The sequence below is a fragment of the Brachypodium distachyon genome, chromosome 2, assembly GCF_000005505.3.
Source record: "Brachypodium distachyon strain Bd21 chromosome 2, Brachypodium_distachyon_v3.0, whole genome shotgun sequence".
Lineage (NCBI taxonomy): Eukaryota > Viridiplantae > Streptophyta > Magnoliopsida > Poales > Poaceae > Brachypodium > Brachypodium distachyon.
Window position 1 is genome coordinate 10722927 of NC_016132.3, and position 16791 is coordinate 10739717.

At 45.3% G+C, this 16791-nt stretch overlaps 3 protein-coding genes across 4 annotated transcripts; all 3 read right to left on the reverse strand.

Annotated features, from left to right (window-relative positions):
• Positions 1-566: 566 nt before the first annotated feature.
• On the reverse strand, positions 567-2205 carry LOC100839901. Its single transcript, XM_024459609.1, has one exon. The coding sequence runs from the start codon at positions 2134-2136 to the stop codon at positions 1165-1167; it is 972 nt and encodes a 323-aa protein (XP_024315377.1). The 5' UTR covers positions 2137-2205; the 3' UTR covers positions 567-1164.
• A 2300-nt stretch (positions 2206-4505) lies between these two features.
• Positions 4506-8800, reverse strand: LOC100840202 (GDSL esterase/lipase At1g09390). The gene is made up of 5 exons (XM_003565683.4): positions 8253-8800; positions 6677-6862; positions 5873-6027; positions 5512-5782; positions 4506-5400 (listed from the first exon to the last, which is right to left on the reverse strand). The coding sequence occupies exons 1-5, from the start codon at positions 8662-8664 to the stop codon at positions 5147-5149; spliced, it is 1278 nt and encodes a 425-aa protein (XP_003565731.1). The 5' UTR covers positions 8665-8800; the 3' UTR covers positions 4506-5146.
• Positions 8801-10089: 1289 nt separating this feature from the next.
• On the reverse strand, positions 10090-14907 carry LOC100822023 (YTH domain-containing family protein 1). Of its 2 annotated transcripts, none has more exons than XM_024459728.1 (7): positions 14735-14907; positions 13291-13374; positions 13115-13188; positions 12540-13034; positions 11682-12179; positions 11379-11591; positions 10090-11216 (listed from the first exon to the last, which is right to left on the reverse strand). In XM_024459728.1, exons 2-7 carry the CDS (start codon positions 13370-13372, stop codon positions 10494-10496), a joined length of 2085 nt encoding a protein of 694 aa, XP_024315496.1. In that variant the 5' UTR covers positions 13373-13374; positions 14735-14907; the 3' UTR covers positions 10090-10493. The 2 variants fall into 2 exon arrangements, with proteins under 2 accessions (XP_024315496.1, XP_003567640.1); XM_003567592.4 differs by having other exon boundaries at positions 13291-13434; positions 14735-14906.
• Positions 14908-16791: the final 1884 nt, after the last annotated feature.

Sequence of the window (16791 nt, forward strand, 5' to 3'; positions counted from 1 at the left end):
TTGGAACATGAGCAATGTTGCGATTTATTATCTCCCGTTCTGTTCGAACAATTAGTGATGTGTGTGTGCAGATTCTGAAATACGAGCATTGATTCATATATTTGAACAATTGGTGATGTCTGTGTGTGCAGATTCTGAATACGAGCAATGATTCATGTATTTGAACACAAATTTTTTGAGGGAAAACAGGAGGGCATAGACATGCTGCAAATTATATAAAATAAATAAGGTAAATATGTACAACTCATGAAAAATTAAGGAAAACTTATAATCCAGAGTGCGCGCAGATTCTACAAGCAACGATTCATTTATTTGAAATGAATACTTCCTGAAATATGAATGTTTCTGATATATGAATGCTTTCTAAAATACGAGTCACTTGTCAATGCATTCTGAAATCTGATTTTCAGACTTTCTGTGATAAAACATTCCAAAATTGACATTAACAGTAAAACTTGATGCAATTGATGTCAAAGGGCATTTCAGTCCAAAATACGAGTCACTTGTTGATGCATTATGAAATCTGATTGTCAGACCTTTTGTGATAAAACAATCCAAAATTGACATTAACAGTAAACTTGATGCAATTGATGTCAAAGGGCACCACAGTCTTTTTCTACTCAAAAGTTGTATTTCCATAAGCTGAAAAGAAGGGGACAAAAAAACTTCACGGAGCTTCATGTGACACCAGCATCCCTCAGAAATTCCGTTGAAGCTGACTTCTGGAGAAGCTAAAAGGGGGCCATATGTGCATGAAGCAAACAGGTGGGCCAAACCTTGGAATCTCAGCGCGCTTTAACAGCTCAAGAGCTTCGCGCCCAAACCCTAGTGTGTATGATGACACCCAGGGGGTGGTGGCTGATACTTCATTGGTAAACCCCCATCATTACAAGTATAATCGGCTTACATACTTCACGGTCGGCTGAGCTTCTCTAAAACAAACAAGTTCAGTTTTACAAAACATAAGCTTAAGACGAGATAAATGTTTAAAACAGCAACAGAACAATACGATGAACCGAAATACAGTACAAAACGATCACGAACACACGCGAGGTGTAGGTCGATGACAAGCTCACATAAGGGAATATATCAGTACAACTGATTCTCCATGACCATCACATCGAACGGCAAAGCAAATCGGATCTCACCAAGGCAGCTAGCCCATCATAAGCAAGCTCGGATGGTAGGTGGCCAAGGCAACTCGTACGCGTAATCCTGAGATGGAGGCTTGCCCCGGAGCGCTTCTGGCAAGACGCACGACGAGAGCTCGCCGGCCTCTTTGTCGAGAGCAAGAGCAACATCACGGTTCACAACCGTCCAGTAGGCGCACCCCGCGGTGCTCCCTGCGAAGATGGCCAGCGCCGGGGCCGTCCAGTAGTCGTTGCGGAATACCACCGTGCTGCCATGCGCGGAGGAGGTCCAACGGCCACCACCGGCGGACGAGAACGCGTACGCCTTGGCAATGCCATCACGATAGATCACGCACGTGGCCCTAAAATTTGACAAGCTGATGCGCGCACCTGCCGCGTCGTCCTCGCCGTCGAGGAGGAAGGAGCCCAGGAAATAGCATCGGCCGCGGAACCACGCCGAGGCAGGGACCGTCTTGTAGCGCCGTGCGAGGGGGTCGCAGACGACGAGACCTAACGGCGACGCCAAGTCGTGTGTGGCGCTGAAGCGCGCAAGGAGCAGGAGCCCGCCCCGGACGTCGGCCAGCTCCCACTTGGACTCGCCGTATTCCGTCGGCGGGAGGAAGTCGAGCTCCAGGAACCCTGGGGCGACGACCTCCTTCCAAGGTGTTGACGAGGAGGGAACGAAGTGAGGATAGCGCCCGGGCGGACGCGTGGTGAGGAGGGGCTCGTCGACGCTGTAGTGGCCAACGACGTGGGAGGGTGGCGCGCCGTGCTGAGAGCAGACGACGCGGAAGACGTCCGACGCGATGGCGCGGCGCCAGCGCCTGCAGGCGGACGCGGCGCGCACGAGGTCGACGGGCGAGGTGAGGCAAAGGAACACCAGGCAGAGAAGCTCGTCCGGGATGGCGTCGGCCTTGTCCTCCGCCGCCGATTTGCTCTGAGGATTCTGCTTGCGTTGGCGGCGGCGGCGGCGGCGGCGGCGGCGGCGGCGGCGGCCGTCCCCCATGGTATTGGCCGGCTGAGGAGCTAGCCCTAGATTCGGTTTGTGTGGCCTCTTTTTCGAACCCGGAAGGACCCGGCCGGAACCGGTTCAGTCAAAAGGGTGCCCTCCCGTGTCCCGTCCACATATATACACGGACCCCTGCGTCCTGGAAAAATTACAGGTACCTAGGAGAGCCTTTGATGAGCTAATTAGGGAGAAGTTAGACTAGTTTAGCAAATGGAAACGCTCTGCAAATCCCCTTCGATCTGCACGAGCTCCCAGCTACGGGTGCAAATGAGTCGAGTTTGAGCGAGCTGCACTGAGCTCGACTCAGCTCATATTACAAAACGAGCGAGTTCAATCTTACTCGAGCTGCAGGTGGAGCCGCAGAGTTAGTTCACATTCGGCTCGTAACGGTCTCGAGTCGATCTCGAGCCATTTTCGAGTTCTGATGAAAATTTAGAAAATTCTTGGTTCACTCCAATACTCCAAGCAGGTAACTAAAGGGATCACAAATGCAATGTCCCGTTACTGGTGGGGAGATGATGATGACAAGAAACATATGCACTGATTTGCGTGGTGGAACCCCAAGAAAAGAGGTGGTATGGGGTTTAGAGATTTGCCTTGTTTCAATTTGGCCATGCTCGCTCGTCAGTGTTGGCGTCTTTTGTGCGAGCCCAATTCCCTGTGTGCCAGAGTTTTAAAGGCAAAGTATTACCCTTCGGGTGATTTACTAAAGGCAGAACTGAAGAAAGGCTCTTCTTATACGTGCCAAAGTATTTGGGCTGGGATTCAGTCTTTCAAGAAGGGATACATTTGGAGAGTCGGTGATGGATCTAGCATTGATATTTGGAATGATCCTTGGATCCCTAACAGCCCGTCTAGGAAGGTTATTGCTGCCCGTGGTAATGTTGTCTTCACCCGAGTCTCGGAACTTATTGATCCTAACTCCGGAGCCTGGGATGAAGAGCTTCTGCGGACCTTTTTCTTCCTGTTGATGTGAATCGCATTTTGCAGATCCCTTTGGCTGTTAATATGATGGAAGATTTTGTGTCTTGGAACAATACAAAGAGTAGTGTGTTCTCTGTGTGATCTGCTTATCACACAGAGTGGAATCATCAACCTGGTAGAAAGATTGCTCACACTAATGGCCAGAGTGCTTCCGAAGTAAATCATGTCTGGTCCAAGATTTGGGAGTTGAAGGTCTCGGCTAAGGTAAAGATTTTTACCTGGCGTTTGCTGCATGACACGATTGCTTGCAACTGTGTTCTTGCCAATCGCCATAGTATTCCTAGTAGTACCTGTCCCTTGTGCAACATTTTTTTGTGAGGATACAATGCATCTATTTTTTAAGTGCTCCCGAGTTGCTGAGATATGGGAGAACTTGGGGATGTTGGAGTCCATTAATTCAGTTGCTACTGTCGACAAAACGGGATCTGAAGTTATGGAAGCTTTCTTACTCCAGAACGATGCAAAGGCTCCTTTGTTGGATGTTGCCCTGAAGGAGCTCCTTGTTACTGCATGTTGGTATTTGGTATGCTTGGTGGGAACGACGCCGTGGTGAATCAATTTCTTAACCAGCCCGTTCTGCACATGCGATTTCGTCTATGGCTTTGAACTTTTATAAAGCCAGGCAAAAGAAGACTGGTATCAGGCGACACGGTTGGGAAAAGCCGAAGGAAAATTACATTAAAATCAATGTTGATGCTAGTTTTATTGCAGATGATGGTGTCGGAGCTACAGGTGCTGTTCTTCGGGATCATCATGGTGTGTTCTTAGCGGGAAGTTGTCTTGGCATTATGAACATCGCAGATGCCCCTACTGCAGAAGCTCTAGCAGTTAAAGAAGGTCTCGCTCTTGCTGGACAGATTGGCTGTTCGAGACTGGTCGTTAGCAGCGACTGCTTGAAGTGGTGCAGGTGATGCAAGATGCAGGTAATTCGATTGGCACCGCGACAGCTATCTATGAAGAGTGTGCTTTTTTAGCTAGGGGTTTTACCCATGTCGTTTTTGAACATTGTCCCCATGAGAGTAATGTTGTAGCTCATAGTTTAGCTAGACACGCGATTGGATCTCAGCGCATTGTTTGGCTTGAGGATCCACCGCCTTTTATTTCTGGTTTGCTCGCCAATGATGTAAGTTTATTTGCAAATCAATAAAGTTGCCATGATGGCTTTCTCTTAAAAAAAACATGAGTATTTATTCGCTATTAAGCCAGAGACTTTAGGCCACAACACAATTCAACAACAATAACCACACAAAAAGCATAATAAAAACTTAACATTTAAAGGTAGCAGAGGTTCATACACACCAAATATTTAAAGTGAATAAAAAAGAGCACAATAGTTCATAAATGTATCGAATTGCACATGTTGCGATCTTGGAGCGGTGACAGGACTCAACGGATCCATTTCATTCCAAAAAAGGATATTGTATTTTTTTTCACTCTACTACAAAATTAACATACTTATTGTGTTAATTCGAGCTATGATGAGTCAAATTCGAGAGTTTTGGCTCAGACTCAATCCGTTTTTCAACCGAGCTCTGCAGCTCATTTAGTTTCGAGTCGATCTCGAATCGAGCGAAAATACGAGTCGATCCCGAGCAGCTCACCAGCCTCGAGCTTTTTTTCCCAGCCCAGCCTCATCTCCGTCTGTACGTCTGCCGGCTGTGCGTTCTTTGTCCAAGAAATAATTACAAGAACAATGATGCGCACTCCATTTCTTGGTCAATTTTGTAAAGAACTACACACGTCACATGTTTAATGTATGTAAGGTGTAAACGCCTCACCTTCAAAGCCCCCCACACAACACCAGCCATGTCCCTTTGTCCGTCAACTCTCTACCTATTCCTCCGGCCCGTGCACCTTTCAGATTTGAGAAAATGATAAGCTAGTAGCTGACTGATTGCTGCAGGTTAATTGCCAGCTTGGTCACTCTTTCTCACCGCCTCTGCTAGCTAGCCAGAAGAATTAAACCAACTCAGTGGAGTACACATGTGCCATGGAAGCAAGCAATGAACTGAATTAAGGAGGGCTAGCCATCGTGATGAGGTTTGGTGGAGTTGACAAGGCTGGCGATCCTGATCCTGGGCTTGGAGTAGTCGCCGGTGAGCAGCTTGGAGGCGATGATGGAGTTGGCGACCTCGGTGAGGTGGACGCCGTCCCAGTTGATGAACCGGGCGTCGATGTCGCACAGCTGCATCTCCCCCGACATGCACATCTTGAAGTGGTTGTAGTTGTATGGCGGGCCGCCGTTCCCGCAGCACGCCATCAGGGGCTTCTCAATCCCTGCACACGCACACAACAAAACTCCAATAAGCATATATATTTTGCTCAAGAACAGAGCAAAACCTTGCACGAAGAAAGTAAAAAAGAAGAATGAAGTTGTTATGTACGCACCGTAGCGTGTGTGGTTGGCGACGAGGTCGTACTTGATGGCGAACAAGTCGGTGAAGACGATGGTGGCGTCGGCCATGCGGTTCCGGAGCAGGCCGCAGGACTCGGAGAGCTTCCCGTTGAAGGCCTTGGCGACGGCGTTGTAGGTGGTGAGGCAGCCGTTGGCGTCGAGGTCGCTGTCGTCGTCCCTCGGGATGGACAGCTTCTGCGGCAGGCAGCCCAGCGCCCCCGTCCCGTGGATCCAGAACTTCCTCGCGCCGTGCGCGTACAGAGTCTGACATGCAAAAAGTGTCAATACTATACAGTTTGTCCTTCTTAATGGAGTACTCAGAGAACAGAAGCACATTTAGGTTCTTTTTTATACCTCAATAGAGAACTTGATGGGAGCAATTATAGATGGGATCTTGGCGAGCACTTGGTCGTAGGGAAGGTGGAGATAGGCAGACAGGTCATTGTGCCCAATGTCTATGGCGTAGATGGCGTTCCTGAATCCTTCATGGTCAATCGGGGTCCGCTCGCCTGCATCGCATCTCACACCAATCAATCAGATCAAAGCTTTTGTAACACTTGCGTTTTATTTATTTTTCTTGTCTTGGAGATTCTCTTTCTACTTTATACTGTATTGGTTGGGGAGTAGACTGAACTGGAGTATTCTTCTGTAAGACTGACTTTGCAGTTGCAGCTCAAGACAAAACACTCTGAATATTCATACGAGTACATGACAAAATTTGTGTGCAGTGTCATATCAATATCACTGATTTATTTCTCTAAGAGTCTAGCTGTGAATTAGGTGGGAACATGTACCTTCATTTTAAACGTTCAATCATGATGTATACCGTATACAGCATGTGCTACTGCCCATGTTGGGATAGTCTGGGACCATCAGTGCAATAAGCTTCTGCTTAAGTCAAGTCTCAGCACAAGTGCTCAACAATCTTATATTGTAAGTAAGCCAAAATATTCTTATTCTAAAAGCGACATGTAAACCGAAGCCAACACACAGTCACACACACAATAAGCTAAAACATTTCTTTCCTCCATAACATTTCCCCGCAGTTGCTAAAACACTAATTGTTTGTCGTTGCCATTGTCTTATCAGTTCATAATTCAAAAGCAACTTTCTACAAAGCAGCTCTTAATTAATGTGTGGGCATCGTGAGCGACAAACCTTTGTGGAGGAGCTCGAAAGATCTGGTTCTGAAGTAGAGAAACTGATGCAGCTGCACGTCCAGCGAGAAGGGGGATCCTCCGGGCGTCGCCGTCGATCCGCCGATGGCAAAGTTGACGCCGTTTCTGAAGTCCGAGCCCAGCGCCTTTAGATACGGGCTCAGATGAGGCGTGTTCAGGCTCTCACCTGAAATTTAAATGGTATCATCAACAAATAAATATTTCGACAGAAATCCTTTTACCAAGAAAAAGGTATCCGTCGCCATATATGCAGAGTGCAATAGTGGTGAATCGCCACAAGATATTGAGGCAATGATTTGTCCCTGTTGGGGACGGTTCCCCTATGTGCAAGCTTACATGTGGAGTACCCATCTTACAGCATAAATCACCTTTGTGATCCCATTATAGGTGATGCTTCGCTTGTCAACATATATACGTGTCATCTTCACCTTTTGTACCCGTCCCTTTCGCTTCATTGCTTTTTAAACATGTTTATGATCTTGCTTTACTTTTCTTAGGTACTGTCTTTAAAGCTGCCCTTTCTTCAAAGTTTCAAAAAAAAATGTAGTCCCACTTTCTTCAAAAAGAAACAAACGCAACTCTTGTTTAGATCTGTCCACACCGGGCGACACTGGTGTGATCATGATTTATTTGTTCTTAAATAAACTATTGGTTTCCCCATTACTCCCTGTCTTTCCTTTTTAACATGTCCAAGATCTCACATTGCTTTTCTTATCATGATGTTTTGATGTTTGGGACTTGCTAATAACTAGTCGAGTGTCTTTATTTGAAAATACTACAATATCTATACATATGAAAATACATGATTTCTATTATAAGGTATAAGGGAATTTGAGTATATTATACTTCCTCCGATCTAAATTAATTGTCGCATCTTTGTCTAGATACGCATATATCTAGACACGTTTGAGTGTATAGGTGCATGCATATCTATACAAAGTTGCGACAATTAATTTGGATCGGAGAGAATGTGACATGAAAAGATTGTACATTTACTTGGAAATTTTGTCAACCCTCTCAGTCATTAGATCTCTATCCAACCACCGGTATTACCCCTCTATCCCTCTCTTTGTCTCGACAAAAAGATCATCGATCATAGTCTCCTCCTCCGCCGCTCTAAATATGGGAGCTTGCGGCCGACGCTCAGTGACTTTGGGTGTCTGCCCACGAAGCTAGCCCACTAGGTTGGCCGGAGAGGAAAAAGGAGCAGGGACCAGGGAGAGAGCATGGGGAAGAAAGATCATAGTCGGCTGGAATTGAACGAAAAAAAATCCTGTCACTAAAGCTTTTTTACTTAACTTTATCATATTTTTGCTTTCTGTAAACAGAAAACAATGAATTAAACTCGACATTTGTTCAAATTCCATAAATTTAAAAATAGACCCCAAAAGTAGCTAGTGTGTGTGAGTTCTACTTTTTTTTTTTTACTGTAGCTGGAATGAGCCAATCTAGCGGTCGTCAAAGGACAGTTAAACGTTAGCGTCAGTAGAGAGGAGAGCTAGCTAGCAGAGGAACTGAAGCTAGCAAATCATGGGGATCGAGTTTTGGTAACTCACAGATGAAGTCGATGACGAGGCGACCGTCCGAGAGCCGTCCGGTGGGGCGGCGGAAGTAGGTGCGGCCCTCCGGGAGGTTAATGTTGAGGCCTTTGGCGGCCGCCATGCCGCCCGTGTCGGAGTTGGAGTCCCCGAAGTTGAAGATCACCACCGGAGACCGGGCGGCAGTTCTGTCGTCGCTGCAGGCATCCCCGGCTGCACGGCCGGCAACGGCGACTTGCCCGGCGCCGACGAAGGCCGTCCCGTAGCCGCCGACCGCCGCCACGGCCGCCGCCGCCGGCATGTACTTGAGGCAGGCGACGACGAGCACGGCGGCGACCGCGGCCAGCAGCACGTAGTACTGCAGCCGCAGGCTGATCTTGGCCGCGCTCACGCTGCTGCCCCCGCCGTTCATCAGGCCGCCGCTGGTCATCTATCCCCCCAGCTGATTCTTCTCCGTCTGTCTCGCACCCGACTAACAACCCGAGCGGTAGTATTCTGAGCCAGGTCCTTTGCTCTGCTTCCTCGCTCGGTCGCGCCCGGGTATCTAGCCAACGGACTCGCCAAGTGTGCGGTGGAAGCGTATGTGTTAATAATGTGTGTTTGTGGTTGTGTACCAGCGTATATGTAGGCAGGTGACGGGTCTCGCTCCTTCCGTGTCCTTTGGGAGAGATGCGACCGATGCGATGCATGGCTTGTCACACATCTCATCAAAGTGGTGGGATCGGCAAAAGAAAAGAAACCGCAAAAGGGGATCGTTTCGTTCTTTGCTAGGTGCTGCTTCCGCGGGACGCTACCCGGATCCATGATCCATCGAGACCCCCTGCTTGCGGTGCAACGGCGACGGGGCATCGGCCCCTGTGGACAAACAAAGCGTCGGTTAGGTGCGAGGGCGCGGCCAGGAAGCAACAGAGGGCGCGTACAAGGCATTGCCGGGCCAGGACCATTGTCCGGTGAGTCCATCATCCGTGTGTATGTACGCTTCGGTCCGTCTTGGGACCCGTTGCTTACGAGTGCGGGTTGAGCTGGCGTACACGACAGTTGGTTGCAAGCGTCTTTCTTTCGGCCATTCATGGCTGCGAGGACGGATCCCTGTGCTCCGCCCAGCCGCCTAGGACAGCCAGGTTTCGGTATCGGACATGCTAAAAAGTGTAGTAGGGGAGGGGGATCCTTGTCTGGCATGGTGACCTGACGTCCAGACCACACAGGCACAGATGTGAAGGTCAAGTCTACACAACGAGCGGTGGCCACAAATGTGCGTGACGACCATGATCGGCGTGGGAAGGCAGCTCGCTCGTCTCGGCAGGTGCACGACTGCATCTCGGCCCAGCCGAGAGGTGCACCGACAGGAGACCCGTTTCCTTCTTCTTCTTTTTCCTATACAGAAAATTTACGTTTTTCTACCGTCGGGAAGGATCAACGCGGCAGGTCCATCGGCTCCGCACATCACATCGCGTAGGGTGAGAAGTACAGTAGGCAACAGCACCGTCTGGATATGCGCGGCTACTCCTTTTGATTAATAAAGACAATTCTACTAAATCCGTCCAACAACAATAGGAGACGAGACGTATTAACTTTTTTTTGCCACTGCTTTGACCACAAATTACTCTATTAATATATAATTATTAAAGATATTTGATTATGATTATGATGACATTAGTCACGTATTCATGAAGTAAGCCCCCGTACTGTTGGTCGGAGGGAGTACATTTGATGTGCGGCATTTTGAAGAAACATTGCACATCAAACCAATCTGGCCTCCAAAGAGTTCGTCTGACTAGGCGACACTCGATTTCAGTCCTAAATTAAAACACGCAAAACAGGTCTGCGATACCTAATGCAGTACGAGCAAACAAAATTTGATAGTTGGCCCGTCTGACTTCAGGGCAACACGACAAAGGGAGTATCTCAATTCTCAATGCATTCGGAGTGAGCACATGTGCAACGAGGGGGCAAAACCTGACATCCAAAGTCCCCAGTTACTTTCATCTTCTTCTTTTTTCTAAGCGTTCAGGCGAATACATCTTGCACTGTCATTTCCATTCTATCCAAGAACAAAGAGCAAAACTGTTGGGAAAATTGTCGATCTTTTTTCTTGACCAGAAAAAACTAAAATCTAAAATACTGGTTTTTTCTCCTTTTCATTGCCCTTCAACTTGGGCAACACTGAACTGCAGACATGCATCCTTCCATCCGGCGAGGAATAATACCTGGAGCACGGCAAGAATTAGAAGACAACGTTCGCAAAAAGAGAACTCCCAACTACACAGCAGATTTGTTGACCCTGATTGGCAATGAGCCAATAGTCAGAACATCAACCAAGTGACTTGTATCGTCCGCCTTCCTTGCCTTGGAACTGATAGTAAGAGAACCAATTTTGGTAACAATTGTTTCTTCTTCAGGTGTCCCCAAACTGACAATTGCCGGACTAACTTTAACTCCATTTATATGCTTTCCAGGTACTTTTGATGATCCATGTACAGCACCATCAGGATTCTGTCTAGGGGATTCCACCTTCTTCCAGTATTGTTGCTTCCCATCCAGATTTGTCTTCGAGGTTAAAGATTGTGGCTGGGTAGTTGAAGTTTTTGCCACTTTTTCATTACCCTGCTTGCCATTACAGTGGTTTTCTTGATGACCATTTTCTTTCCCATCCTCGCTAGGGAGTTGTTTCTCAACAGCTTCTATGCATGGATCCTGATGTTTGGTCACACAACAGTCATGTGGCTTCTCCGATACATTCTGTATCTCTGCCGTTCTGTCTAACAGCACACTGCCTAATTTTGGCTGCTGAGGGTCAGAGGCATCCTTTCTCTGGTGAGAGACAGGCACGAAATCTGGCGCATTATGACTCAACTTGGACCATCTATGCTGCTTAATTCTTGCTTCATCATCTTCATATCTCATAAAATCATCAAATAGACACTCCCTCACTTTGATATCCTTCAAGATCTTGAGCATAGATATTCCAGGAATGTACGGTATCTGCAGTTCAAACATAGGTCATGAGAACGAATAAACAAACTTTGATATACTAAATTGAAACTGGTATTCACTATGGAATTTCATGGAAAGAAACAGGCTTCACACAGCATATGCAGTAAATGGATGGGTTGCAGCAAAAGTAATGTTATAACTAATACTTACTTCTTGCGTATCTCTGCTGTGTGTGACAGGCTTGTTTTCATTGTTCTGCAGCAAGATATGTTGCAACGTATAGTTAGGCACATCTTTGATGATGTGCCATCTTACAGGAAAGCTACCGCTCCATTTATCCTGGCACCAGAAGTCCATGTCCTTATGAAAATCAACAGGACCAACCATCTCAGCCATGCCACAAAAGTGGCCACTACCATTCACCTGATAAATCGTGTCTCAGATTAATAACTGAACTTGAAGCAAAATACAATATTTTCAAAGATGGAAGGTTGAAAAGTTAAAGCTACTCACCGAGAAGAACAGAAAAACTGGACACTTTGTAGAGTTCCTCCTAGCTATTCTGTCAGCATCCCTATATGCACCATCCAGCTTGCTGTTTCCACTGGAGGAACTTGACCATACACCATACTTAATTGACTTGTGGATATCAGCCTCGCCTATTGACTTGATAACGAAGAACTTTGCATAGGGATAGTCCACTCGGAGATCATTGCCGTTATACTGGTCAGGTCTTATAAGGATTGTCCCATCTGAATTGCCAACAATAACCCTTGATGTGTAGGATTTTGCAACTACGGCTGATGACCTTTGACCACTGGGTTTCTCCGTATTACTAAAACTATGTTCATTCAGCTGACCACTCGACTTGGGAGTAGGCTGAAATTTCTCAGCTGCAGCCCACTTCTGAGGATCAGATCCAACACATGCAGCACAATTGTCTCCAGATAATTTAGCCGTTGGTGAATGCTTGATAGCTGGCATAGCCCTATCAAATGTATCTGTAGATGCCTAATCATGAGAACAATGTTTGTCAGCTCAGAGTAGATATACATAAGTTCAACACCAAAAGAAACGGGCAAAGTAAGAACCAATTCTGATATCAACCGTAAGAAGATTTTAAAGAAAGTGCTTGGCCCAAAACTATGCTCAAATAACAAGCAAAAACATAACACCAGTACAAAATTATGATTTGTACTTAAAACATATATACATATTTGATGGAAAAATATCTCAATCTGCTACAAAACTGTGCTCAAATAACAGGCGAGAAAAAAACAGTTTGACAATGTTACTAAAATGCTAAACCACTAACATCACATAAGAGAACAATTGAAATGAAGTCCAACAAGAAGTTGTGCATTTGTCTACCTGTGAAGTATGAGGAGGTCGAACAGACACCATTGGCGCTTTTGCAAGCTCTTGCTTCACTGGAAGTGGATTATTAACCATTGGTACCATTGTATGGTTCTGAAACTGCTTTGAAGAGACAATTGTGGATTGTATTGGTGGGTTCAGGATAACATCATTTTTCGGGACAATAGGGGCAATCGAAGGTAGTAAATGGTTTGTTGACGTTGCAACATAACCTGGCATACTTGGAATGAATGTAACACTTGATGGATGGAGAGGTGTGGCTGTGTTTCCTAGGACACCATCTTGTGAATAAGGAAGAACAGATGGGATGTAATAGGATGAGGGGACCATTTGGCATGTAGGATCACTATCAGCGACATATTCTTGTGGCAGAAATGAGCTATCAACTATGAAAGAAGGATCTATAGGGTAAGGGCTGTAGGAAGGATGAACTGAACCATTGTCAGGAGTAGCATAGTAAACACATTGTGTGCCTTCAGGCTGGAAACCCTGCAAGAGAATCATACATGTTAAAAATGCACAAAGATAGAAAGAGCAAGCACTGAAGAACTTTGCCATTTTGCACTAACCGGATAATAAACATCTTGAGCCTCATAACCGACAGAGTTATGGTGGTTATACCAGTCCAGATGTGATCCAACCTCTGCATTTAATAGAACTACGTATCACAATCTGATGGCACAGCTAAAAAGATTGCACCGTAAACAGATAGCGTAAGGCAAGCCAGCTGCAAGTTCAAAATTACCTGCATAACCATATGGGTATGTGTTTCCAGTAGCAGGAACATAAACATTTTGTCCATACATCACTTCAGGGGTCATTTCCATCCCTATATAGTTGACAATTAGGAATGGAACGTCTCTCACTCTACTGAAGTGTATAAACTTGGCTGGAACAGTAATATTAAGAATGTTACTGAATAATTAACAAATGTAATTCACAGAGATAAATGAAGTTCATGAAATAAAAAATATACAGCAAGGTAAACTCCATTAACAGGTTAGGTGATATGAAACATTTAACGAGACCTTCTCCCGAGGGGTTGCTTGGGATGTTGTATTTTTTGTGGGGAGTCTGGTATTAAGTCCCAACTTTGGAGGGGGATGAACTAAATACCAGCCCCTTCCAGAAGAAAAATAACAATCAAGCAGGTCTAAATTGGTTAAGCTGGAAGGCAACATCCAATCAAGTCTTCCGATTTTACAGGTTGGTCATATAACAATTAAACAAAAGGTCTCATTTTCCAGGTTGGCCATATAACAATTAAACAACAGGTTTCCATCCTCTCTAATTGATGATTTTAGCGCATTCATGTATGGTTTGGTCAAGTTTATAAACAGGGCCAATTATCTTCCTCGTTATGAATTGCAGGAGCACCCTGCCCTTTAAAGGTTCTCAAAAGAAAAAGAATTGATAGACAAAATCGGCATTCTAGTTCTAGCAAGGCAATCATGGTGACAGATAGTAATAGATAAGTATAGAACATCCAAAGGATCGACGTGTCCAGTTAGTCGTCTTCTCAAAGTAAGTTGATCAAAAACATTAGTCAGGTGTGTCCAAAATTTGAACCCTTCTATGATGCTAACATGTATACAACCAAAATCGAAGAGAACAGGCAAAATTCATATCCAAGACCCAGAACCACTTCATAGAATTTATTGCGTACATAACAAAATATAGGTTTTTTTGCGAGCGTAAGTATCAGCTCTGGGAAGTAGAACATGAATTTATCCATAACAGGTAGGTGCCCACATCATGAAACCCAGAAGTTTGTATCAACCTGATTTTACCACCTATAGAAAAGATAACAATTTCACCATAATTTCAGTGAAACAAGTCACTTAAGTTACCAATTAGGCATCCCAATTATAAATCGACGCAACAGTATAATCTATCTGTTCCCTCGCCTAAGAAAACCTAAAACAATCCACGAAAGCTGAAAAAACAGATCCACACGCCAATACATCAAGGAAAACCTAGATCCGAAAATCATGCGCCCGCAAAACAGAAACCGGATATGCCACACCGAAAACCTAATCCTCCTCACCCCACCCGAAGACAACTAGATCCACCCCTATGCGATCCCGACAAGCCACACCAGGGAGAACTCGGCGTCAATACGGCCGGCCAGAGGAGGCATGCAGACAAGGATCAGATGGTTAGGGCTTGACGAGAGATAGGAGACTCACCGGTGACGAGGTAATGATCCCGCCTTGACTCGGGTCGCCGGCGGCGCAAACCCTAAACCTAGGGGACGCGAGAGGCGGCGGCGAGGCAGGCGAGGCGAGCGAGGGGGGAGGAGGAGGGGGAGGCAAAGCGGGAAATGCGATGCGAGGGTCGAGTTGGAGACGAGTTTTATTTTCTCTCTCTGGTCTCCGTTTCTCGCCTATTTATTTTGGCTTTTGTTTTGTGATTTGGCAGTTGTGCCCTTGGTATGAGGCGGTTCAGAACAGCGTGTACGGTTCGTATGACACATGGAGCCCGGCTGTCGTGTCACGTAGGGTTGCTTTCACATGAGGGATCCGCTTTCGTGCCACGGAGGAACCCATTGGGTATACTTACGTTTTTTTCTTTTTTTGATTGATGGGGACACGTTCTCCGAAAGGACGGAGAGAGCGGCTCTGTACGCATGACAGTGGGTCCCGCTGGCACCACTACAACCCGTGTTTGGGCATGGAGGCATGGACGCTCGAATAGTTTTTGTTTTTTTAAATCAGACGCTCGAATAGTTCGGCTCCGTGCCAAACAGATCCCCGCAACGGGCCAATGGCTGCACTCGGTACTCGGCTTTTCTCTTCGTGGGCTCCTTCGAAAAAAGGCCGGCTTTTCTCCTCGTGAGGCCATGACAGTCCACGCGTATTTTCTATTGTATTAAGGATGTGTATAATGAGGTGACGTTAGTATTTTTTTAACGATGTCATTTAGGATGTGTGAAAGAGAGGGAAATGAAAAAAAGTAGCTTTCTCTTAGCTAAACGACGATTTTTTCACAAGAATGATAAGTCAAAAAAGACAAATTCGTCATTGTAATAGATTTCACATTTTCTTAACATTTACTTATTTAATTTTATTCATCTAACCATTAATTGTAAGATAAGGCAATAAGAGATGACCTATTGTAAATATGTTTTCTTGTTTTTTCTAAATGAAGTGAAACGCATTAGACAATCTATTTCCAAATATATAAGGTTTTTCAGTTTTGTCAGTTTAATAAAACCAATTTAGTGTTGTAGATGTTGATAATTTTTTATACGGTATTATTTTTATCAAATTTTAGGAAGTCCAACATGGAACAGATCTAAAACGTCTTATATTTAGGAATGGAGTGAGTACATCACAGCCAATCATTTTTTTTCTAGAATACACCGAAGCGGATGTATCATCCGTTAAAAAAACGACTGCATGACAGTTTAGTACAGCCCAAAACGGGCAAAGAAACGCATCATAGCCAATATAATAATCACCTGGAAAGATAGAAAAAATCATTACTGTAAACAGGGTCGTATCTAGGAATTTGAGGAACCGGAGCAAAATGTAAAATGGGGCCTAAAAATTCTGGTTGTGCGACGAACATGGAAATGCATTGAATTGTTGTGATGTGGATTTCTCGGTTGTAGTAGAAGATGACCAGGACGGACGAACGAGGCGGGGGTCGATGAAATCAAGAAAAAAAAATCCGTTAAATCAAATATCGATAAGCCTCGCTTATCGTGGAGATGGGTAGATAGCTAGAGGCATGTCTTTGACAAAATTTGATGGAGACGTACACCAGGAGCAGCCCAGTAACATTAATTTGGTAAATATGTCCATATGTGGCATGCAAGAAAAGGAAGAAAATATGTCCATAAGTCCACTATTCATGATGGATTATGCTTGCTCATACAAATCTACACAACAATTATGTTATAGTACTAGTACTATTAGATTCTAGATTATATAAATTATATCATTTTAAACATTCATAATCTTTCTAAATGTGGCATCGTATCAGGTGAATCCACCCCACCTGGTGCATCCATGCATCCGAGATATCCTAAGCCACCAATCTTCATCTAACGTCGCAAAATTCAGCGTGGTAATTGATGAGGACATACCAACAATGATACAACTGCAGCACCTACACCTCAAGTACTGAGATAAATGGACTAATTACTAGAGCTCACGCGCGCCAACTCAATTATTAGGTACTTTCGTTTCTTGGTACTATTGGCAATCTAAATGAGAATATGATGCTGCCTAAATCAGAT

What these genes read in the sequence shown, in the direction of transcription:
- LOC100839901 (XM_024459609.1), bottom strand. Translation starts at nt 2,136, where the DNA reads ATGGGGGACGGCCGCCGCCGCCGCCGCCGCCGCCGCCGCCGCCGCCGC.
- LOC100840202 (XM_003565683.4), bottom strand. Translation starts at nt 8,664, where the DNA reads ATGACCAGCGGCGGCCTGATGAACGGCGGGGGCAGCAGCGTGAGCGCG. An exon ending in TTTCGAGCTCCTCCACAAAG is followed by an intron (nt 6,028 to 6,676) that starts GTTTGTCGCTCA and finishes GATGCGATGCAG; the next exon opens with GCGAGCGGACCCCGATTGAC. An exon ending in CCATCAAGTTCTCTATTGAG is followed by an intron (nt 5,783 to 5,872) that starts GTATAAAAAAGA and finishes TTTGCATGTCAG; the next exon opens with ACTCTGTACGCGCACGGCGC.
- LOC100822023 (XM_024459728.1), bottom strand. Translation starts at nt 13,372, where the DNA reads ATGGAAATGACCCCTGAAGTGATGTATGGACAAAATGTTTATGTTCCT. An exon ending in ATACCCATATGGTTATGCAG is followed by an intron (nt 13,189 to 13,290) that starts GTAATTTTGAAC and finishes TATTAAATGCAG; the next exon opens with AGGTTGGATCACATCTGGAC. An exon ending in ACAGCAGAGATACGCAAGAA is followed by an intron (nt 11,217 to 11,378) that starts GTAAGTATTAGT and finishes TTTGAACTGCAG; the next exon opens with ATACCGTACATTCCTGGAAT.